Raw genomic sequence first — 26550 nt, 5'->3', positions numbered from 1 at the left:
GAATTCGCAAAACGTGGACTATGCAGGCATCCTGGCCCACCCATGGAAAACTACAAAACAAAACTTACAAAGACCATATATGACTTAGGCAATCCACTCTCGCTGTTGTTTGTTTTTGTATTTGTCCCTAAAGTCTATTCAGTCACATTCAGGTTTTAGAGGTACCATTTTTTCTCTACTATGAAGAAAATGACTGGGAAATTTAGACATTTCTTCAAAATTTATCCTTTAAAAAAATGTGATGTGCTGGTTAGGTATTTATTAGGACCTCAAAGTTTTTGCAGCATTATTTTTATGGTCAGTGCTCAATTGTTTAAACAAAGCTATTGCTTACATGGGAATCAGGTTTTGCTATACAGACAGTTAAATAGAAATATCTTTCCGCATGGATTGTGATCATATGATTCAAAAGGATCTGACCTAAAACTCAAAATTTCAGGGTCTGTAATTTCCTATATCTTACTGAATCAAAGTGTTTCCCAGTATTTTACACCTCGCATACCGTATAGGTGGTTTACTTTTCTGCCTTATATTATTTAATTTGGCATATTGTAGATCTAGTTAATTTACCTTATTTTAATTGTCATTGTGGGATACTGATCATGGATTTACATCTTTTGAATATTCCTTAATGATTTACTTCTTTTCATTGAATACATGAGGAAATTTGAAGAATCTCACAAATGTTTGAATCAGATATATTTATTTTTAATGAAACACCATATTGATAAAGTATAGGATTTTGCATCATTCTGAGTCACATTAATAGTTTTCAATAGTTTAGAGTAATAATTATGTTCATAAGAACATTTTTAAAAGTAAGAAATTTATTAATCACTTAAAATGTCTAAGGCACACTCATAGATTCTGGAGATACAATTATTAAGACGATATGTTTGCTATCCTGACAGACCCAACAGACAATAAGGGAAAACACAGCTGTGAACAAATAAGTGTGGTAAGTACTAAATAGGACAAGGGATTAGATCCTCCTACTGAAGCTATCGTGTGAATGCTCAGACTACTCCTATGAATTGTGACTATATGTTTTCCATTATAAAAGCAAATATGACTTCATAATTGTAAGTGAAGATATGTGATTGTGTGTATATGCGATGAACTGCCAGAAGCCCGGAAGATGGAGCTCCTCCTTTAGGTAGCTTGTCTCACCTAAACGTATATCTTAAAGTTTAGAATTTGATTTTCTTATTTTTGTTTGATCTTGAGGTATAAGGTTCTGAAAGACAAGTGTCAGTACTGATGCTGCTGAGTCATCCCTCAGGCTACCTCCTCATTGACAGCTTAGGAAATCTGAAATTTCCTCTTCTCCCAACTCTTTCAGGCCCCCTAAAGCAAGCTGTTTTCCAATTTTCAAGCATGTTTCATTCAGCTTATGGTCTTTATTGGTTTCTAGCTGCCTTTTCTCTGTTATCTCTTATTTTTTCTCATCTACACTTTTACTCTCTCCCTGAAGTTTGAGTAAAAATTTTCCTAGAAGCACAAAGAATAGAATAGTCTCTTGCCCTTCACAAATGTAGACACTGAAACAGAGCACATTTAAAATAATTCTGCCAATATGAAATTTGCACACCGTACATGTCAAATTGACTCTGGATCATATCTGGAAGGCCTGACAAATGATTTATTTTCCTCAAGTGAAAATGAATGCCTTGTATTCAACACAGACTCAGATAACCAGAACTAATAATATGAGCAAAACAACTAGTCTCATCTATTGATTATTAATAATCATACAACCTTAAACATATGCTAATTCACCCTGATTAATATAATCTACCAGAAAAAGTGTTGTCATGTAATTTAGGGTAAAGTTTTCAATGACAAGAATTCAGAAATGCACATCTGGAAAGAGCATAGCATTTCTAATAAGAATATAAGTTGGGATGTCATTTTTCTCAAGGTGACTGAGCAAAATCCAATAAGATATCTGGATGTTTAGTATAGCATTCTTTCTACCATCCCATTATTCTGCCTGAAATCTTTATTTTGCCATTCTGAGCAGAGCTATGATTAGCAATAGGCAATTCTGAACACTTTTGAAAAGTAGAAATGTCTATGTAGCACTCATTCACTTTGATTTGTATAATCCAATTTTTCCACAATAACCCAGATTGTAACAAATGTCAATTAAGTTTTTGTATGTGTGAATGTGTGTGTGTATTTTCAAACAAAACATTACTTTTATTGGACTTTCTTGGCTGGGGAGAAATTAATACATTTATCTCTACTCAGTTGCTTTCTTATCAGTGTTGATATTCAGTTTAATTTAACACAATTCAATAAGCATATAGTGAGCTCTCACAATATGCCTGTTTTTTTAATTGTTGTTGGTGACTTATTCCTCTAATCTTGGTGCTCATAGGGAAATAACTCAGAAAGAAAGTCATCTAAATGTCAGCCTATAATTCTATGCTCCATGAACAAACTAGGTATTATTTTATATAAATACATAAGTAAAGGTATTAGAAATGAGGTTGTTTTCATGGAGGATCTCAGAAGTCCAAAAGATTTCAAGGAGAAACGAAATGATATATAAAGTCAAAAATGCCACCTTGGGGGCCTGCCTGATGGACAGCAGTTAAGTTCACACATTCTGCTTCTATGCGGCCCAGGGTTCACCGGTTCATATCCCGGGTGCAGACATGGCACCGATTGGCAAAAGCCATGCTGTGGTAGGTGTCCTCTATAAAGTAGAGGAATATGGGCATGCATGTTAGCTCAGGGCCAGTCTTCCTCAGCAAAAAGAGGAGGATTGGCAGTAGTTAGCTCAGGGCTAATCTTCCTCCAAAAAAAAAAATTTTCACCTTGTTTTTTTATGGTTGAGGAAGTTTTGCCCTGAACTAACATCTGTTGCCAATCTTGCTGTTTTTGCTTAAGGAAGATTTGCCCTGAGCTAATATCCATTGCCAATCTTCCTCTATTTTTGCGTTGGTTGCTGCAACAGCATCACCACAGATGAGTGGTATAGGTTGACCCATGGAACCAAACCCAGGCCACCAAAGCAGAGCATGCCAAACTTAACCGCTAGGCCACTGGGCAAACTCCCCAAAAGGCCATCTTTGTGAGAGATATTCTGTAAAAAGTAGCTTTCTTGTTGTTCAGTAAATCATCTTATAGACATGCCCACTCAGGTATACCTTCCAGTTAGAATACTGAAGTTTCGTCATTGTAGTTGAGGCAGAAATGTGTGAAAAGGAATGGAGTAATTGTGGGAGGAGATTCCAAACTCTTATTTTCTAGTTACTCTGTGTGAGCGGTTGTGAGTCAAACATTGCTGAATAAGGCATCGCATTTTATGATATATAGCTTGCAATCCTCTCAAATTCATTAATGGCCCTTTTGTTTGCAGCCTCTGACAGCTGAGATCAACACTTTCAGAAGAACATAAGGAAAATACGAACAATATGACTGTGTTTGTCCTCCTGGGGATCATATAGAGCCTTGGGGGGCAAAAAGTTCTATTTGTCACGTTCTTGCTCATCTACATTGTGATGATGGTCACCATCATGTGCAGGTTTCCCAGTATCATCACAACATAGATGAGTAAGAACATGACAAATAGAACTTTTTTGCCCCCAAAGGCTCTATGTGAGCCCCAGGAGGACAAACACAGGTGACTTTAGTGGAAGAGGACTGTATCCCTCATGCAGAACATAATACTCATTCTTTCACAAAAGCATGGAATACTTTCACTATCAGTGATTTTATTTAAAAATCATTTCCTTTGGTTTATTTTGCTGCTCCTGAAACAGTGATATAAATTAATCTTATCTAAGTGGAATATATTATAGCCCTTTGACAACAAGAGAATTGCATAGATTTAATCTCATATAGGTAATCATGTTATGTTAAGATTCTTCAGTGGACAACAGTTTTTTGGATTGATTTCAGGTTTGTGGGGTATGGTATTTCCTTGGTATGTAAAAATGTGACTTAATGGAACTTGTTTCATTGTATCCAAAGAGTAAAATTTTAAAAAGTAAAATTCAGGGTGCTAAACAATGTTAATTAACTGTCAAAATAAATGTCTTGGTCAAATTAATTATTTTAAAATTTCACACCACATATTCATAGCTGAGGAAAAATGCATGAGAAATAAACTTCATTAACTTTGTACTGTGATGGTAGCATATGGTTAGTTTTATATATTCTGATCAAGTTTTGGACTGAAAAATTAAATTGTTCAACAGCGTTTTCATACATCTAGATCAACTGGCCTCCTCCAATAGCTGAAATATCTATGTAAATCATTCGTATCATAATAGGAGCCCAGAGTCTGCCTACATTCAATTAAACTCTCTACGTCCATTTATTTTAATGCAATGAATGTTTTACATTTTGGGAATAGATTCTTCATTTTACATAATGAATGCCTTTCTGGTTTTCTGTAAACTATATGTTCTTGACCTAAGTGACTAGCTGTCCATAGATGTACAGTTTTATTTCTAGGCTCTCAATTTGTTCCATTGATCTGTGTGTCTATTTTTCTACCAGTACCATGGTGTTTTGATTACTATAGCTTTGTAGTATATTTTGAATTCAGGCAGTGTGATGCCTCTAGATTTGTTCTTTTTTCTCATAATTGTTTTAGCTATTTGGAGTTCATTGTTCCATATAAATTTTAGGATTCCTTGTTCTATATCCTTGAAGAATGTCATTGGGATTCTGATTGGGATTGCATTGAGTCTGTACATTGCTTCAGGTAATATGGACATTTTAACTATGTTTATTCTTCTATTTTTCCATGAGCCTGGAATATCTTTCCATTTCTTTATGTCTTCTCGGATTTCTTTCAATAATGTCTTATAGTCTTCACTGTAGATGACTTTGCCCTCCTTGGTTAAATTTATTCTTAGATATTTTATTCTTTTTGTTTTGATTGATTTCTTGATTTCTCTTTCTGCTAGTTCATTGTTAGTGTATAGAAATGCAACTGAGTTTTGTATGTTAATTTTGCACCCTGCAACTTTTATGTATTTGTTGATTATTTCTAATTGTTTTCTGATGGATTCTTTAAGGTTTTCTATGTATAGAATCATGTCATCTGCAAATAGTGAGTTTTACTTCTTTTTCAATTTGGACGTATTTTGTTTCTTTTTCTTGCCTAATTGCTCTGGTTAAAACTTAGAGTACTTTGTTGAATAAGAGTACCCCGGCCTGCTTTTATCAATTATACCAACCATGCTCTTTCCTCTGGAACTTTTCACTTGGTGATCTTTCTATCTGGAAATTTCTTTCCTTAGATATCTTTGTGGCTCCTTCCTCACTTCCTTCAAGTTTGACTTTGCACTCCCTTCTGAAAGAAGCCTTCTCTGACTACCTTATAGAAAATAATCCTTCTTTCCAGACTATATGTATCCTTTATCGTGTTTTATTTTTCTTATAGCAGGTATTCCAATTTGACAAACTATATAATTAATTTTCTATTTGTTCTTTTCTGTCCCTACTTACTAGAATGTAAGCTCCAGGAAAGTAGGGACTTTATCGGGGTTTTGTTTTTCTTTTTGTTTTTTACTGCTCTATCCTCATTTCCTGGTAAGACACATTAGTAGATAACCAATAAATATTTGGAAATGAACTTATAAATGAGTGATTGAATAGAGCATAAAACTATATTCCATTACATAATCCTTCCTGTACACACTCACACACACACAATGGTCAAATTGTTCAACAGCCTGGTTTTGTTTTAATTGATAAGGATATGCATATTAGCTAAGTCTTGGTGGGAGTGGAATTGGGAGGTTGATAATGCTCTTTAATATATTGTATTTCCATTTGTTTGCATAGTAAGTTTTAAAAGAGATTTTTTTTATAAACTGATGAAATAGAAGCAAATCCCAAACAAAATAAAACAGAAAACACATGGTGAAATAACACACAGAGTAGGAATATCTGGATTCTTATGAGTCTGTTTATCTCTCTAAAATATAATGGTCTCTATTATAATATCCAAAGGCCACAGAATTTTTTAAAAAGTAAAATCAAGACTCTCATACAGATATAAAATAAACACGTGATAAAGACATTTCTTTAACCTGTTAATTACAGTTGGAACTAATAAGATATAATCAGTCTAAAGGGTAATTCAATGTACCAAACTTACACTATTCAATCAGGGGTGTATAATGAATTTACAAATAAATGCAAAGTTGGCTTTATGTGGAATGATCAGAGAAATCAATTGACCTTCCACCAGACAACATTTGCATTTCTATAAGCCAGAATTAATTGCATTATCAGTTTTCTACAATTCAAAGAGTTGTAAAATAGCTTAAAGGTAGCAAAAGGCACAAACCATATAGAATCATAAAACTCCAAAGAGAGTGCTATAGACAAGATATAGATTTTGTCAACAAAAATAATCCATAACCAATCTGTAAATGAAAATTTGGGTGAGTTTATTCTGAGCTGAAATCTGAGAATTATAACCTGGGAGAGTCTTTCCACAAAGGAACAGAGCACTCCAAAGAAGTGGGGGTACATAGGGTGGTTATATACCCTCAAAGAGGGTGTTTCACATGATTGAAATGTCCCTCCCACAATAGTCACAAGATTGCCCTGTCAGCACAGCACTTGATGGACACAGCAGGTAGTGGGTCTGCTATCTTGGTGGGAGTAGCAGGAGGCAAGTCTATTTTCTCAAGCTGGGTGGTCACAGGTGAGCACAGCAATCAGTTTCTAGCCTAAGGAAAGATACTTAATCCTTAAGGAGACGCCAACATTGGGAGGGGGAGGGAAGTTGCACCTTTATCTCAAGGGCCTATTGCTCTTGCCATAGGGAATCTCTAAAGCAGATATATAACGCATGCTCAACCGCCTCCGTCAGGCGCTTTTGGAAAGATAGGGTCAGGCCGAATTAGGTTTACACCAAAATGGTTTCCTCAGATATTCCAATATATCCTATTACTTGTCATTTTTGTCTGACAATTTCCATTAAAAACACTCAATAACTTTCTGTTACATTTCAAAGTCTCATACAGTATTTTTTCCAGACAAAAGTTAAATTTATTTAGCAGCTATACATCAAAAGAAGTGTAGATGTTTTTTAAATAAAATAAATTTATATAAAAGGATTTTTTTATTTTTATTTATTTACAAAGGAAAAAAATGCAAACTTTCTATTCCCATAGGAGTCCTGAAACAGCATACTTAGAATGAGAGATTAAAAAGAGTGTAATTGTGATTATTTATCAAGGTATGGCTAGGGTTAAGGGAAGCTAATAAAGGATAATAAAGCACACCAAGACTAAGGACAATAGGAAGCCATTCCCACAACTGGGTGTGACAGAGCAGGGGAGAGAGTTGACAAATTGGAATGGCAAACAATAGGACGAATTGGAGTATATTAGGAAGCCATTTAGTGTAAAGCTAATGAGGCCTGACTTTGTTTTTTCAAAAGGGCCTGACATGGCTATTTAGCATCCATTGTATATCTACTTTAACATTTCCTATGGCAAGAAAAAAGGGCCTTAGGATAAAGGTGCAACTTCCCCCCACATCAGCATTTCCTTAAGGATAAGCATCTCTCCCTAGGCCAGGAACTGATTGCTGTGCTCACCTGTGACCACCCAGCTTGAGACAACAGAACTGCCACCCTGCTGTGTCCACCCAGACAGCAGACCTACCTCAACTGTTATGCTGACAGAGCAGTCTCATGACTATTCTAAAAGGGACATTTCAATCATATGTGAAACATCCCGTTTGGGGGTATATAACCAATCTGTACACCTCACTTCTTCGGTGCCCTTTCTCCCTTTGGGAAGAAAGGCCCCAGGCTGTGGTCCTCACATTTTAACTCAGAATAAACTTACCCAAATTTTCACTTATAGATTGGTTATGGATTATTTTCCTCCACAGAGTGAGCACAGGAACCCAGAAGGTCCACCCCACAGAGTGCAGCCTCAGTTAAGGGAATCCAATTGTTGACAGACCACAGGAGGGAAACATGACAATAACTACTGTAGGGACCTGAAATTGGCCACCCCAAGATATGTCTCTTTGGCATCAGGATTATTTGAAGCTGATTGCTTTTGATAAACTGGGACAGGGAAGGAGGCTCTGAGGAATGGAACTTGCCCTTTGTTAGGACACATTTACATTTGTAAGGTAAATCTCCATCTGTAAAAGGTGCCTCCCTCTCTGTACCAGGAAGAAGAAAGGAGATGACTGACCTTTTCTCTAGAAACTCTTAATCAGTACCAAAGGCAAGGACTTAAATCTGCATTTTATTGTGCTTCTCTGGTAACCTCCTGTAACTGTCTTCCCTCCCCCTCCCAACGTTGGCATTTCTTTAAGGATTAAGCATCTTTCCTTAGGCTAGGAACTGATTGCTGCACTCACCTGTGACTGCCCAGCTCCAGACACTAGACTTGCCTCCTGCCTACACCCACCACCGAGATAGCAGACCACTACCTGCTGTGTCCATCAAGCCCTGTGCTGACAGGGCAATCTTGTGACTATTGTGGGAGGGACATTTCATCGTATGTGAAACACCCTGTTTGGGGGTATGTAACCACTCTGTGCACCCCACTTCTTCAGTGCCCTTTCTTCCTTCAGGAAGAAAGTCCCCGGGCCATGGTTCCTCATAAAGCTTTGTTTAAGTTTCTCTTGCTATTATGTCTCATGTGAATTTAATTCATTCTCCAGCCAGACGAACCCACATTTGGGAAGAGGAAATGTCTTCCTCCCCTACACTACCATGACATTCTTTTTTTCTCGCTTGCCCTCTAATATTCAGCTAGTACTACCTTTCACCAGAAGATAAGAGAAGCCAACTAGGGATAACAGCTGTCCAATGTGAAGAAAGTGAGCATACATCTGAAGAAGTGAAAGGAGTATATTAGTTCACATTCTAACAATTTGTCAATTTTTTTTGAAGTAAGAGAGTGAACACATCTTCTGGAGTTAGCTGCAAAAAAGAAAACAGAGAAAATCAGTAAAGAGTCTCCCAACGTATTTATTCACTTAACATTTATTGAATAAATAAATGAGTCAGACACTAAACCAAGTGCTAGGGATAAAGAGGTGAACAAGACAGATACAGCCCTACTTTTCTGTGACTTATTTAAAGAGCTTTGAAATGGAGGAGGGAGTAAATTAGACTTAATCCGTGTACCAACAGAGTGCAAAACCAGAACCAATAGTTGTACAAATAGTTTTTTTTAACATGTAAGGAAGAGTTTTTAACATATTTTACAGGCTGAGAAGAAATCCAGTTTATTGTATGGTGAGATCCCTGTGCCTGGATGTTCTCTAGCAAAGGCCCAGAGACAACCTGCCAGAAGGTGTTGAAGGAGGACTTCAGCATCCTTGTAAGAAGCTGAATTTGATGGCTTCAAAAGTTCAGCTTTTTATATATTAAAAAAAAAAGTATCATGTTTCTTCTTCTCTGGCACACAATGAAAGAAAATAGCTTATATTGTGGAGATGCTTTGGATTTATCTGAAAATCTAAAATATGAAGTTCTCATTACCTTGCTATTGAAAATATTATCTTTATAGGTTAATTCCCCACTTCTCAATTCATCATTAGCATTAAATGAAAGAAGACAGGATGAATGTTACTGAACTCATTCTAATGGGACTTAAGCAGAATCTTTAGATGCAGAGGACCCTATTTTTGGTATTACTTATCAACTAAATTGTCACTTTCACAGGCAACCTACTCATTGTGTTTACTATAATCTGCAGCCAGACTTTGGACTCCCCATAATATTTCTTCCTAGCTTTCCTGTTTTTGGTAGATGCATGCTATTCCTCTTTCATAATCCCTAAAATGGCAGCTGACTTGCTCTGATTCAAAAGCTGTCTCCTTCCATAGCTGCCTGACGTGGCTCTTTATTGAACATTTCTTAAGAGCTCCAGAGATTGTCCTTCTTGTGGTCATGGCCTATGGCCACTATGTGACCATCTGTCAACCTCTGTACTCTGTGACCATCATGAACCACCGCATATGCTGCCTCCTGGTGGGGGTATGTTGGTCAGTGGGTTTTCTCCACTCTATTGCACAAATTCTCGTTACTTTCTGGTTCTCCTTCTGCAGCCTCAAGTTATGGATCACTTCATTTTTGATGGCTCCTGTTACAACTTTCCTGTATTGACACTTTCCTTGTTGGTCTCTTGGTTGCTACCAATGGTGGAGTAATTCCTGTGATCACTTTTGTAATGCTATTGGTACCCTAAGTGGTCATCCTGTACCCCTTGAAGACTCATAGCTCTGCAGGGAGGAAAAAGGCCCTCTCTAGCTGTGGCTTCCTCATCTCAGTTGTTGTCTTGTTCTTTGTGCCCTGTATTTTTATGTACCTGTGACCAGTAGCTACCTTTCTGATGGATGGTGATAGAAGTATTCTATTCTCTTATTACTCCCATGTTAAACCTTCTTATCTGTACAGTAAGGAATATAGAAGTGAACAATTTCATTATAAGGTTATTAACAGGAACACAATTTCAGACAATAAATGACCCAAGATGAAGATTTTATTTCTATTAGAATCTTTGCATTTTTATGTTTTATTACTTTGAAGCCCTTCCTATACCTCTCACCTGACACAGCACCTTTGCAAGGTAGGTATCATTATTACTATTTTACGGATAAAAGAAAATAATGTTCAACAAAGTTAAATAAGCAACCCAACATCAGAGACAGAGCTAGTATTCAGATCTGCAACCTTATAAATCCAAATTTCATGCTCTTTCAGCCATTTCAAAAGTTACTGGAAAAAAGATAGCATTTATATCTGAACTTCTCTTGTTTTGTAGGAAATTGAAATATTGTCTTTTCTATTTACAGAGTTGTACAACGTGCCTACATATATAAACAGTTGGTATTCAGAAAGCCATATTGTTTACTTGTGTCCAGAACACTGTGGAACATAATTTAGAAAGAAGGTACTTAGCCATATCCTCTTGGCACACATTTAATATCCCTAATGTTTAAAATTAGGTTTGGTTTCTCGTTCTGTTGAGTAAAAATTGTCAGTGGTTATTAAAATTAATTGTATTTAAACCTATGTAAATTTTTAAAAACGTCCTCACATGCTCACTTCTACTCTATAAAATTGAAATCTAGTGTTCTAATTTTACAGAAAGAATGGAGATTCAAAAAGATTAAACAGCTAGATCATGGAAGATGTAAGTCAGCCCTGAGCCCAAATATTCTTACTCCGTATCCTGTGATGTTTTCATTATCCAGAATTCACTGGTGCTAACATTTGATTATGGCTTGGTATATTGAAATATTTTTTCATTATATACCATGGGAAGTGACGTGTTTTAGACTGAAAATTATCCATGGCAATTAAACGGAGATTTTTTTTCAAAAGCAAATGGTAAAATTACATCTGTAAAACGATTTATCATTAAAAAGTTGGCTTTATAGTTTTTATACAGATTCCTTGAATCTGGAATCTTCTTTGAAAACTATTTTATGCAATCATTTATAAGAGATATATGTATAAAAAAAGAAATCATTACTCCATAGTTGACTAAAGAAAGTCTTTGACAAGTAATCAATTTACCTACCCTATAAGACTATGTTGTGAATTAAATTTTGGCTCTTTTCAAAAATGAAGGCTGTTACCAAAATACAGGTGTGTATATATAACATAGATGTGTTTATAGCTTCCTCTTTTGACAGAAATATCCATCCTCTCACCTCATGGGTACCATATATTTTATTGAAGAAATCAATGGACTCCATGATGTAACGATATTTAGCAACTGTATTATAGTTATGGAAATGTGAATGGAGAGTAAGAACATCAGCTTCAAGATCAGGAGACAATCATTTTATTTCTCACTATGGCATTATTTCATTCTATGACCTTAAACAGCTCTCTCTGTTTCTACAAGTAGTTTACTTAAGTAATTCAGAAGGTGTTTCCATGTTTTGCGATTCTGTTGATGCCAATATTTTTTGTACCATAAATATCATTATATTTGCTTCTACTTCAATTAGAAGAAGTAAAATTGGGAGAGTGATGAGAAATTATGTGTCTATAGGCTGGCAATTGACCACAACCCATCCACACCCCCAAATTTTTCCACTCCTGGTAAACCATTTAGGAGAAGTCCTTCCAGGACAAGAGGATCTTTGGATTGGATTAAGACAATATGAGCTCTGCTCTTGAGAGTTTTCTTATTTTGAGGAGATGTTCCTCTACCTATTGAAATACTTGAAACTGCCCATAAGCAGAACACTTTGGCAGGTACCTGTTTATTGTGGAATTAGTCTGTGAATCTATCAAGCATCAAACCATACCTCAACTAGTTTCTGACCAACTGAGATGATCCGTGTATAATTTCTTCTGCTTTCCTTCCAGTTTACCCTTGCAGTTTGAAAATCGGTGTTCCTGTCTCTCCAGAGTTTTAAACCTCTCTGTCCTTAGATTTGTATTATAGAAACAGATTTTTCCTGGGATAGTTCCAGGAACTTCTCTTCCAAAACATTACTTTCATGGACAACCCTCACTGATTTAGACCTAACTCTGCTCTTTTTCCATTGTGTGCTACTCTAGCCCTTGGGGAGCGAGACCAGACAGGTGCATGGGTTCTAAACCAATCTTTCTGCCCACTGTTGTAGATGTATCATTTTCATCATTATCATGTTAATCTAATTCTACAATTGGCATAAAAAACAACTACTTTGAAGAGCTACTGTAAACTTTACCTGCTGTGAAATGCCGATATTATAATAGGGTTTGTAACTAACACAATGTACATCTGAATAAAATATTTAAAAAATATGATCACCATGAATGGCAGATTGATTAAAAGAACAAAATATTATAATGAAAAATTTAAAAGTCAGATAGGTACCCACCTAAATGTTTAATTTATACAATACCAAATATACAGATTCCATATTGAGTTCATTTTTTTATCAAATATACAGATTTATAAGTGGTCGACACTTTTTTTTCTCTTGTCATGGCATTTTGTTTTCATGTAGACTTAAAGAAGGAGTTAAAAATTAAAGATGAATGCTCTAAAAGTTCTCTTCTGAAGTTCACTTAAATTACATGAAATAATTGGGTTGTTGGCAAGATCTGCTTATGGTAGTGAAATACCCTTGAGGTCTAATTAGCCAAAGGTAAGAAACTTCATAGCATTTACCTACAAACAGGATATGTGTTAGCACTTATGAGGCTCAAGAGAAAGGCCTTATCCAAAGGTGCCATTTATAAATCAACAAAGACACTTATTGTAGCTAGTTGGCATTTTAAATTTTACAACTTTTCTTCTTTCGTGGTGAACTGCCTGGGGCCCTGGCCAAGGAGAGGTGAGATTTTTTCCAGGAAATAATATAATTGTAGAATCTTAGGTTTAAATGGATCTTGCAAATCACATAATCACTCCTCACCTCCAACAATCTAAGATTTGAATATCTTCTTTAGCATGTCAAGCATCAAGAATGCTAAAATTAATTCAAATACTACCAATTTAGAAGTAAACGTGTTGGAGCAATTTTTTCTTATTGATATATGTTTAAATTGGTTAGAATTGTATTATCTACTCAAATTGCATTCAGAGTTTCCCCATTTAACATTACAACATAAGAATTTTTCTATGACATTGCACAATTTTAAAAAAATCTCTGTTAAAAACTACACATTATTCAAAGAGAAGCACTATATTTTACTTATTCACTTCTCTAATATTGGATAGTCCATGTAATTTCTAATGTTCTGCAGCTCTTAATAATTGTATTGAATATATTTGTACATATTGATTTTTCTCTTTTAAAAATCTTTTCTTTTCAGATTTATTCCTGGAAAGATGATTGTGGAGTCAAAGTAAAATGACAAAGTAATTTCTATTTCTCCATAGATATTTCTAAATCACTTTTATTAATTATGTCTTATTCTTACTTTATATCACTGTACTCTTCTGATGTGTTGGGGAGTCCAGCTCAGAGTAAGGAAATGCAGTGAAACTGTGCACTTTGTGTTCACATATGTATACGATCTTCATTTTGAATAATTGAATAATAAAGCTCTTTATCCATTATCTTTGAAAGGAAAAGAAACATTTTCCGTAAAGTACATTTTATTATAGCAAAGTTTTTTATTTTCTTTGGGAAATTTATGTCCCCAAATTTCCTCATTCTATTAGCAATACAATATGCTGTAACCAGGAATGATGATGATGGATGTTATGGGAGGATGGGAGAAGATGTGAGAATGCATATGGCAGAAACATAAAGTGAGAGGATCTCATGGATGGAGGAGCTGCTGCTGTTTGGTAATAAAATGCGGGGATCACTAAGGGCATTTAACAGCGATATTTCATATGACTTTATTCATTCGGACAAATATACACTAATATACATAGTAAGTGTCCAACAAATGTTTATTTGCTAAGTGAATATGTAATACATACCATAAATAATAGATTTTACACGTATTTGTGTATGTATATATTTATCACACTTTATCTATCTTATCTAGTAAACTATTTCTTTCTATTTTCCACATTAAATTTCCATTTTTAAAATGTGAAAATAATGATTTCTTTTGTTTAATAGATTTTCATGTATTGGACACCTATCCAAGAGATTTTTTTATCTCAGTCTACTCAAGCTGTAAATTTACTGAAGATGACTTTGTTAAATTGTATGTGGAACAGAATTTTTAAGAATAAAAAAACATTAATTATAAACATAATAGTTATCTTGAAAATAAAATGACCCAGTAACATGTTCTTTCCTAGGGGCAGTTAATATTTTCATGCTTACCCTAAAATGTATGTCAGAAACTATTAAACTGGCATGCACCTTCCTTTCAAAAGTTTATGTTTCACCTAAAGTAGAGAGTAATGATAAACAGAGTGGGAGGACAAGGGCACTTGAATGCCCAGGTTTATGGGCTGGGGAAGCATGCGTATTTTTACACACAAAGAAGTGGCAATTCACTAAGCATTTGTTCATCATCCAATAGGTTCCAGACACTGCAGACATTATGCCTGGCTCTATGGTAGGCACAGCGAGGAAATACACATGAATAGCATAAGTGTTATGGTAGGTACCAAGGAGGGTGTGTCACCAATGACTTATATATTTCCTTTATTTGTCTGCTTATGACAGAGACTTAGTGATTATGTCTTTCTTTCCAAAGTTACAGCTACAGGTTCTAATGAGAATTCTCCTGGAAGAGAGAATAACTCTTGCCTTTCAAAATACACCTCAGAGTTACAATTTGTAAGCTCACAGACACAGAGGAGGGCTGAGAAGCATGGGGCTCTGAAATGATTAAATAAAGTCACAGAATTGGAACCAGAGGAAGAGTACATGTATAGCCCAGTATTTTCTCAGTAACTTACACATCAAATGTTGTCCTATAGATTATTTATAGGTGACAGATACTAGATGTATAAGAGATGGAAAATATCATGGAGGAAATAAAGAATTAAAAAAATTACTGTGGCAGGGAGTATCAAGGACAAGTTCCACAGTTACAGTGAGTACTCTAATTAGTACTATCAAATTCAGACTACAATGCTTTCATGAATAATACCTATCTTTCTTTATCCCTTGTAGGTAATTTAGGCCTCAGGAAGGCGTTATTCCCAAATGGATCACCTCACTCCCAACAATGTGACTGAATTTATTCTCTTGGGTCTCACACAGAATCCACACTTGCAGAAAATACTTTTCATTGTCTTTTTGTTCATTTTCCTATTTACTGTGCTGGCCAATTTGCTCATTGTCATTACCATCTCCCTCAGCCCCACACTTTCAGCTCCCATGTACTTCTTTCTTACTTACTTGTCCTTCATAGATGCTTCCTACACCTCTGTCACCACCCCCAAAATGATTATTGACATGCTGTACCAGAGGAGAACCATCTCTTTATGTGGCTGCCTTATTCAGCTCTTTATGGAACATTTCCTGGGAGGTTCAGAGATAATCCTCCTCATTGTCATGGCCTATGATCGCTATGTGGCAATCTGCAAGCCCCTGCACTACACGACCATCATGCGACAGGGGCTCTGCCGCCTCTTGGTGTTTGTGGTCTGGATCGGGGGAATACTGCACGCCACTGTGCAGATTCTTTTTATGGTCACCTTGCCCTTCTGTGGACCCAATGTCATTGACCATTTCATGTGTGATCTCTTCCCACTGCTGAAACTTGCTTGCAGGGACACCTACAGGCTTGGAATGGTGGTGGCAGCCAACAGTGGGGCTATGTGCTTGCTCATTTTTATCATGCTACTCATTTCCTACGTAGTCATCATGAGCTCCCTGAAATTCCAAGGCTCTGAAGGACGACGCAAAGCCCTCTCTACATGTGGCTCCCACTTTGCTGTAGTTGTACTTTTTTTTGAGCCTTGTATATTCACCTACATGCGTCCTGTGGCCACATACCCTGTGGACAAGTTAGTGACTGTGTTTTTTGCAATCCTCACTCCCATGTTAAATCCTATCATTTACACAGTGAGAAATACAGAGGTGAAAAATGCCCTGATAAGTTTGTTGAAGATGAGAGTAACTTAGGCTGTTCACAATGCCAAAAAGTGATGATGTATTTAAATAGGGAGGATTATATCTGTTGTAAACTGTGGAAGAAAATTAACAAATTTTGCACATCCCTGATAGAAAAACAATCCCAGATATTAGCATTTATTGAGTACTTAATAGTGGTTAGTCTCTTTGATATGTGCTTTTATAGCTTTTAATACACTTTACCAAAGCTTCAATATTCATCTGCATAGATTCAGGATGTGCAGTGGAAAACACAACTATAAACCCCTAGTTTGATGATTCTAGAGTGTGTTTTTCTCCAGTCTCACAGCTACTTGACTAAATTTTTCACATGTATGTTACTTAGATGAAATTGGCTTTTTTGTAGAACCTTGATCTCAGAAGATCTTTTATTTTTGCTTTGCCTGTGGCAAATCAAAAAAGAGGCAAGAAATTCTTACATAGATATATGGAGAAGAATGAAAAGTTCACTGCTGATTTGTTTTTGGCACCATGAATTTACTAAAAGTAAAAAGAGAGACAGCCACAAAAAGAAGAAAGAATAATTTATATCCATCTCTATTTTTACCTAGAAATTTTGAAATTACTCTCAATTTGGTGTTATTTTCTTGAATAGCTTTACGGCTCACAGTTTTTCTTGAATATAAAAGACTTTTTTTTCCTTTTTCTTACCAAGACTTGAGGAGCCATTTGAAGCAACAAAGGTAGGCATTCATTTAGTTAATCTCAACAGAAAGACATACAGTTATAATCCAATGCTATTGCTCTGTAGGCTGATACATATATTTATATTAAATGAATGTTTTATTATCGATCAGGCACTTTGATTAGGTGATTTATCACATGCTAAATTGATAGTTCCGTTATTACTAGCCCCATTTTACAGAGAAGCAAATTGATTTCAAGAGACCTTTATTAATTTACTTGCCTCAGGTCAAACATCTAAGAGTTTTAGCTACAAACTTCAAATCCTGGTCTTCCAAATCGCAACCCTACGAACTTTAAAAGAAAACACAGTTGTAAGTTTATGTCCATAGATAAGACATTTTTCTGCAGTCTTAATAATTCACTTTGTCCTTCAAGAAAGATGGTGTTGAATTTTTGTAGCTTTGTCTCACATGTAGCTATATAGTTAAGCAATAATATTCCTTTATGCACATGGAAAATATCAGGTCATTCTTTATTACTACATAACACTTTATAAATCAAAGCTCGTCTGACTATAACACTCCAACTTGTGTTCCTTCTCACAAATTTGCCTTTCTCAAACCCACCTGTCATCTGAAGCTATTTTTTAATTTGATCATAGTAGTGCCAGAGCACCACTCTTTGGGGTGACTGAGTGCTTTAGTTTTTGTATGGCTGTCTCAAATTCATAAGAAATAAAACATTTTCCTGTGAAATCTAAGCCTGGAAGAGTATATAAATAGCACTTAATCTATGAAAAATGATCAAGTTTGCAGTTGCTGGTGAGAATTAAACATTTCAGTGGAATCTGGATTAAATGATGTGGTTCATTTTGACTGTCAGACAGGGAATGAGAGTAAGCCAGGGGTAAGGAAAAGAAAAAGTATTGAGTAAATGTTGTTTCTACTCTAAAACAAAAGGGAAGATTTGAACAGGGAAACTAAAGCCAATGATTATGTCTTAGGGGTGACAACAAGTAGTCAGTGGAGGGGTGAGAAGCTTAACGAGAAACAAATTACAATCAACAGCAAACTTGGAAAGTGTAAGAACTGAAGGAGGAAATGTAAGGCAGTCTGAAATTCTCAGTAGATGGAATTTTGCTGGTTTGTGGCTATGTTTAAGGAAGGTTAAGATCTTCCTTTGTATTCATCATCAAGAGTCTTTCATGAGGGTCGACCGCCATCTGATTTCTTGTAATACTTAAAATGACATATAAGGAAGTAAGTATATTTACTCCAAAAGTTAATAAGATAAGTAACATTAGGATCTGATGTATAAAAATCTTTTGGGTCACAGGGACTTTTAATTCAGTGAAAATGTTAGGCATTAAGTGAGAGGAGTGAGTTAACTCTTGTTGAAGGCCAAAAATGAGGCATGCATTTCGATAGATTATACACTTTAATTCTCTTAATGTAGCAAGTTCTATTAGAAAGTTCTTTACTTCATTTTATATAAGAAGAAAGTGAGACTTAATGAGCATAAGCAACAATATCGTCTTTTAGAGTCTGCCATCTCTACTATTCCGACTTCACAGTACTCCCTGCTAGCATGATATGAAAATATCAAAACACAGAACTGATAATTGGCCACATTGTGAAGACTGCTTGAGGCATTTTCCCCTTATTTTTGGGGACCACTTTCTTCCCTCAACTCTCCTTTAGCCTTCACTTCCCAGATTGCCTGCACTCTCTTGATTTCACTTGTGTCTGAGAGAAGCCATCCGATAATCTAATTTCCACAGATGTATTTCCTTTCATGGGCATCATGAAAAGTGGGATGTAATGGGCTCAAGAAATAAAATTCAAATGGTTTAACTTCAAAGAAAGTGACACATAGGTGAGAGAGATGTTTGGAGAAAGAACAAGTAACTCAATCACTGAGGAGACTGATACTTTGTTTGGTCTTGAGGGTAGCACTTTGAGGATTTAAATGTTGTTTCTATAGGACTTTTCCCATTGTTATTCCATAGCATCAATATTTATTACTTGAAAAATGGCTCCATGTCCATTTAAGTTTAGGAAATTTTGACATTTCGTTTAGCCAAAAAGTATTGATCAGTGCCTACAGTGTGCCAAAGAGTCTGGGAGTTGTTGAATACTACAGACAAGGGCTGTGTTTGTGTGGAACTTAAATTCCAGTGGGGAATAGGTGGATAATAAGCAAGGTAACAAATAAATAAATGTAATTGTGTTAGTAATAAGTTTGCTGAAAAACATTTTATTAAGAACCTGATGCGGAAGAGAAGAATTAGATACAGATTTGTGTAGTTGTTGTTTTTGGTTTTTTGTTTTGAGGAAGATCGGTCCTGAGCTAACCTCTGCCAATCCTCTATTTGCTGAGGAAGACTGGCCCTGAGCTAACATCCATGTCCATCTTCCTCTACTTTTTATATGCGGGACGCCTACCACAGCATGGTGTGCCAGGAGGTGCCATGTCCACACCTGGGATCCCAACTGGTGAACCCTGGGCTGCCGAGAAGCTAAACATGCAAACTTAACTGCTGTGCCACCCAGCAGGCCCTTGTGTAGTTGTTTGAAGCACAGCTAGAAATTTAGTTAGGACCAACTTCAAATAACCATATTATCCCCACTCCCCCACCTCTTTCTTTTTATATGTAGGTTATTGTAACACATGCGTTTGCAATGAGGATGTTACTTCTCCCATGTAGGTAAAAATGGTTTCTTGGGAGATGAAAATGTCTGTTTTTATATATAAAGCATAGGCATACATACATAAATAGCATACCCATGGTGTTAAGATTTTAGGAGGGTGATTAGAGGAACAGAATATCTAAAAAGTGGGCAGTAATGAAAACAAAGATTGAGGAGCACTACTCTAACCCATGGTTAGGTAAGAACACAGAGTAGTTTTAGGATGTTAGGAAAGATAATCCAAGTGCAGAGATTGGCCCATCACCTGTGAGGATCATATGTGGCCAAATCTAGAGACTCTTCCTTCTCAGAAGACTTCCCAGGGTGTATGATCAAATATGTTAATGAACCAGTTGTAAATCTGTGAAGTGCGTTGTAAATGTAGGATATTGATATTTTTTACCATTGAAGTTGGAAAAACAATCAAGACTATAATCCCAAATATTTCTAAATTGAAATCATGTTATGAAGTGAGACAGAATTTAGTCCTATTTTTTTCTGACTGTGGTATATTTTTTAATCCTTAATAATGGCAACTGTCCTTCAGTTGGATATGACACAATTTGAGTAGTACTCGAAAGATGAAAGAGCACCAGATTAGGTGATAGAAAAATTCAGTCTTGGCACTTGCTAGGCAGCTAAGAATAAATCCTATTGAATTTTCCTCATATATATTAACAGGCAGACAGAACATTGTGTGGCTATACTGTTATTGAAGAATAGACTTTAGTTGTGGAGCAAATAATTGAATCATTAATACGATGATGTGGTTTTGTGTTTGTGGAGCATCAGGTTAGCCTGGCTCCAGTGAAGTTCCACCTCTGGGAAAGGTGGATCATTGCAGGAGTGGATGGGAATTCACTGGTATGGTGTTTAGCTCCTCAGTCAGTAGAGATGCAGCCTCAAAGGGATACAATTGGAATGAAGCAAGTCTTCACACTTTGAAATTCTGTGCAATTTGAAAATGGCACTCTGCCCTCTTTTAGCCCAGGTCTATTATCCAAAGGAGAAGATCTTATTAACGAGGTGTCTTTTAAAATGTGGATTGGAAACTGTTTGCAAATTAAGCTCAAAATGCAGCCAAATGGCAAGCACAGTTCCGTGAATGATTTTGTAAAGCTTAATTGGCTGTCTTTTTTGGCAACATTTTCTATTTAGAGGACGTTTAAATTCCTCTGCCAACCACGAGGGTTGTTTTCTATTTAAGTCTTTGGACACTTAGAGGATTTGTTTTAAATCTTTCTTTAAAATCATTAGAAAGTCTGGTCCTATCAAAATAAGTTCCCATTAAATGATTGGATGATTTGTTCCCAATGCAGGCTTATTTGGCTCCACATTTGGATTTGCCACATTGAAACTCTAATATGCCATGATTCCCAGTTCTTATGTAGATGAAAGGTCACATGAGTACATCATGGGTGGGGTCAGAGCTTTGGTGACCCTGACATGATCCTACAAATTTTACTTGCACAATCTCCAACTTCTACTTCCTGGGACCATCAGGTAACTGGCTTTTGAAGGTCACAGAGATGACATCAGACTTAGTTTTGGAGGCAACTTTAAGAACTTATTTAAGTATTAGACATGTTCTTATTAATTTGAACCACTAATTTGAAATCATTGAAATAACTGAATCACCTATGCACATGGACAATTATGTTATACTTAAAATGTGTCAGTAGTTCACTCGTTTCATCTATATACACAAATCATGGCCTCGGGATGGAGAACCTTGAACTAGGAAAAAGTTTTAGCTTGATTTACCTTCTTTTTGAAAATTATCAAAACTGTGTCTACCTTTTGGTCTCTATCCAGAACATGGGATTAGCAAATAAAAGAGTGCATTTGTTTCAGAGATGTGATCTTAGGAAGGGAAGGAACAAGACTAGCTGGTAAATCTAAGATAGTTTTATAGAGTTCTTTTTACAACACATATCAACTGTCAAGTCAGTTTCTTGGATTCAAATCCAGAGTCTATCACTTACTAACTGTACAGCCTTCTTTCATGCAACTCTTTCTCTCTGTGTGTATATGTGTATGTATGTGTAAGCATTATGCATATATATGTTGCATCTCCATAAATTTCTGCTTTCCTGTTATACTAATTTCTTTTAACTTTTATTTTTCTACCAATATCCTTTGAGAAAAAAACTATGTGATGTTTTTCTTTCTTTTATAATTAATGATACTTCAAATTTCTGGCTTCAATTTTTAATGTAAAGGTGAATTGGATTTTAAAAATTTATTTATCTATCTACATAAAAGCAAATACATTTCTCTCTGAGTATCTCTGCCTACAAGGGTGGTTTTGGTGTTGGTGCTAATGTTGATGCTGATGAATTGTTCACGGATGGAGTGGGGAAATCAAGAAAGGTCAATCGAGGATTAAGTCCCATCCTTCCAGAAGCATTTCCAAAGAACATTAGTTCTTGTGTCTACAATGGTATAGCAATTTCTATCATATAAAAGTGCAACTGTAGATAATTCCATCTCCACACATCTCTCAAGGAAAGCAAAGTGAATTAGGAAGACTATCAACAGAAAAAGTCCTTTTAAATCCTTTAATTAGAGATGTATACTGTTGATGATATATGTGCCCAGATCTTCTGAGGAACACTGGGCCACTGATTGTTCATTAATAAATGATGACCCAGAGGTACTTACTAAACACATTGCCATCACTTCTTGCTATCCAGAATTTTGTTGAAGAAATTATTTTGCTCCATAAGAAATTCAGACACAAGAAGCATGTATCAGCTATAATTTCAGCTTCATGGATTCAAATCCAGGCTCTATCATTTATTAACTGTAGCCTTAAGCAAATTAATTGTTTTGCTCTTTTTCAGTCATAAAAAGTGTCTAAATATATCCATATGTGATGATTCTATGAGAAAATATGCATAAAGAACTAGCAAAATGTCTGGTACACAGCACATACTGAATTATTTATTACTATTATTTGTTAGATATGGATAGCTGTGTATAGACTATATATCTTTCTACATATATTGCATTGCATTTAATTTAGGTTTATCTTAAGACCAATAATATCTTTATTGTCCTCAATGAAATTGTATGAACGAATGATTGATGAGTGCAAATTAAAGTGAGATATGGTTTTTCACCTTATCGCTTGGTTAATATAATCTAGATTGATAATATTTAGGGTTAGTAAAGCTGTGGGGAAAATTACTATTTAACATACTATTTCTGGGAATAAAAGACAGTTAACAATTATGAGAGAGCAATGTTACAGAATCTATTAAATTTAAACATATCCATATCTTTTGACATGGTAATGACAGATTTCTCCAACAAAAATAATCAAACCAGTAAGTAAGGATGTCCATAAGTGATGTCCATTGCAGTATTGTGGGTAAGGAAGAATACTATAAATAACAAATTTCAAGCAAAAATAGGCTGGTTAAAGGAGTTATGGTGTAACCATAATTCCGCAAAATGGAATAACGTAGCAATTAAAATGAAGGGAAATCCATAAATATTGACAAATAATGACAAATAATTTAACAAACTAAGTTAAAATTTCAGGTATAGTATATTTTTATAATTTTATTTACTGTAAAACCAGAAATGACTCTGCATACACAGTATACCTACATGCAAATGTACATCTGAAGAACATGCTCTAAACTCTTAATAGAGGTTGAATGAGTGCTTGTCATTGGGAGTTGTTCTCTACGTTAAACTTTCTATCACTCTTTCCATCTATATAAAATTTTCTCCAATGGCCATGTTTTACTTTTGTAATATATAAAAATAAATTATTTTTATTTAAACTATTCTGCTTTTGGAGAGGACTGCAGGCTATTTTAGAAAAAGTTTTGGAAGATATTTCTTTTAATGTCAATTCATAAACTTACATCCTTCGTAGCATTAAGGAGTCATTAAGCTGATATCCTGTTAGCCATTTGAGCACTTAATAGAAGGACATGTTAAACACATGTTTACTGAAAGTCCAAGGGCAGGGGAACTATTTTAAAATAGCTTGTGGTCAGTATCATTCTCCTCATCCTGGGGGGAAAAATGGGGATACTGATCTAAGCTCTTTACATTGTAAAATCATTTAATCTTTACAACAGCTCTTTGGGATTGGTAACATTATATCACCATTTTACAGAGGATGAAAGTGAGGCACAGAGAGGTTGTCTGGCATATTATAGAAATTCATAAGGAAGAACTAATGGCAGTGCTGAAAATCAGGAACTTTACATATGTTTCTTTAAGCTTATAGCTTTTACTACTTATTCCCAACTGAACTCTAGTCTAGCACATCTACTCAAGGCACCTCATACCTAGGGTTAGTAGTGTATATAACTAAGTTTCAATAGACAGCCAAGATATGCTGGACAGAATAATATTTAATAAACATTTAAAAGATAATTTAATATTTTATCACGTTTTAATGTTTATAAGTTTAAATGTTACAATTTAAACTCTAATGCTAGGGACTTATGTTAAATACAACAACTGAAAAAACAATTGAAATTTAGCGAGAATATATAACTTCTAGTTAATTACATCTCTGCAAGGTCCATAATGAAATCCAGGTTTTTGTGATGAAAAAGTCACTCCTTCTCTCTCCCTCTTTATGGATAGGGTATTTTCTTGTATCCCTCAGACTAATGAACATGCTATTAAGTGAGAAATATGTACTATCTACATAATGATTAGATATCTGAAGAAATGTAATTCCTTACTTCTTTATATGAACAGTCTTTTGAGCTATGGTATTTCACAAGAACACTAGAAAGAAAAGGGCATTGTTACAGAGAAGATCTGATGGCAGTGATTCAACACTGAACTCGAAGTCCAAGGTTTGGTTCAGTTCTTGGGTTTGGCTACAGCATGTCTGGGAGTAGAAATACTGAAGATGAAAGATGGTAAATGGGATATTCGAGACTGAATGCCAGAAGAATAGCAGTGAGGCTTGGATAATGATGCTTTCTAATTTCTTGAGGCAGGGACTGGCACCAGCATTGCCTGGCCCGCATGGTTCAATGCAGTTTTCTTTGGATGAATTCAGTTTCATGGATTTTATTAAATTTTATTAAATGACTAGTGTGCCCTCTGCACAGCACTACATATTTGGTAGAAAGAGAATAAATCAGCTCTCCTTAAGCATCCAAGTGAGGAGATAAAACCAACATGAAATTTTAAAAAAATAGCTAAGAAGATAATTGAATTATTTCTGATAGGCAACCTATAAAGGTATAAGTAGCAAACACCTAGGATGATGGTGTTGAAGGGGGCATTAGGGAGGAAGTGAGGCATGAAGGAGGTGTGGCAATGGATTTGTTGATAACAGATGGCATAAGCAGAGGCAGGAGGAAGTCAGAGGCTTATAGAAATGGAAAATAATCATGATGACTATTTGAATAGTGCTCTCCAAACATTCTCCTACCTGTTACTTCCTTTGATCTTCATGGAAGTGTTGTGAGGCAGGGCATAAAATTCTTAGAGAGGTTGTAGAGTATAGCAGCTAGTAAGCTAGTAGTCTGTGCTATGAACTTGATCATATACCCACCAAAAGGCTTTGAGAAAGTTGTACAAGTTCTCTAAGCCTTATCCAGTGCCTCAAAGAAACCAAGATAATACTAGTTTCTGTCTCATACAGCTCTTGTGAGAATGAAAAGAGAAAATCATGAAGCTCTTAGCATAGTACCCTCAAATAATAACTACCTGAGACCTACTGACTTTAATTGCTAGCACATTGTGTTATTTTTGCAAGGTTTGAATGTCATGTAGTCAGTCAGTGGCCTGAGTGAGATTGAGAACTTAATCTGCTCATTCTGAACCTATGGCCTTTCCCACCATCCTGAAGAAACTGAGCTGTGTGCTCTGGTAGTAAGAGGTGGGCTTGACTGCAGTGGGAAGGAGACACACAAAACATACAAAATGAAGTTGATTTCTTTTGGAGAGAGTCTTGGACAACATATTGAGAAGTTGATGTATGTACTAGTAGTCAAAAGAGATTTGTGATGAATTCATAGATTTTAAGACAGAAGGGACATTATCTTTCCTAGTGCATTTCATTTTAAAATATTTTAAGTCATGAGATGGCTCAAAGCAAATCTTACTTGGATTTGTAAATGTAAACATTTGGAAGTGTAAACATTTAATGCAGATAATAGCCCAGCTGCTGTGTTTGAAAGAGACAGAGTCCCTGAGATGGCTCCTTTGAAGCCCAGCATTCCACTCATTTACCACAACTGTCTTGTTCTCCAGATGAGGAAACTGAGACCCAGTGTAGTGAGCAATGTAGCAAAGTATCCTAGGAGTTAGAGGGACAACTTGCAATAAAACCCAGTTATCCTGATTTCCAAGAATGTGTTCCTTCTACTTCATTATGGCTATTAAAAAATATTTGAAGTTCTTGGGCTGGAGATGGGAGAAGTTGAAATTAGTGCATTTTGAAGATTTGCAAAGTGTCCTGGCAGCTGTATTTAGTATGAAGGATAATTCTAAGAGTGGGTCTTTGAGTATTTACAGGAGTCTTAAAGAACACTTAGTTTACATCCCCATTTTGAAAGCAATAGTCTCTAGCATATTCCCACCAAGTGACGGACAGCTTTTGCTTAAGTAACCCTATGACACTGAAGCAATTATTTTAGCACATCATTTGACTGCAGTAACAATTGCTAGTTGAGAACACTGCTCGCTGCTCCTCATCCTCAAGATAGGATTTGTC

General features: G+C 35.7%; 1 protein-coding gene across 1 annotated transcript; it reads left to right on the top strand.

Annotated features, from left to right (window-relative positions):
• The first annotated feature begins 15591 nt into the window (after positions 1-15591).
• LOC124229290 (olfactory receptor 140-like) lies at positions 15592-16515 on the top strand. Its single transcript, XM_046644433.1, has one exon. The coding sequence runs from the start codon at positions 15592-15594 to the stop codon at positions 16513-16515; it is 924 nt and encodes a 307-aa protein (XP_046500389.1).
• The last annotated feature ends 10035 nt before the right edge of the window (positions 16516-26550 follow it).

This window comes from Equus quagga, chromosome 17 (genome assembly GCF_021613505.1).
Source record: "Equus quagga isolate Etosha38 chromosome 17, UCLA_HA_Equagga_1.0, whole genome shotgun sequence".
NCBI lineage: Eukaryota > Metazoa > Chordata > Mammalia > Perissodactyla > Equidae > Equus > Equus quagga.
This window is presented reverse-complemented; position numbering and strand designations above follow the sequence as displayed.

What these genes read in the sequence shown, in the direction of transcription:
- LOC124229290 (XM_046644433.1), top strand. Translation starts at nt 15,592, where the DNA reads ATGGATCACCTCACTCCCAACAATGTGACTGAATTTATTCTCTTGGGT.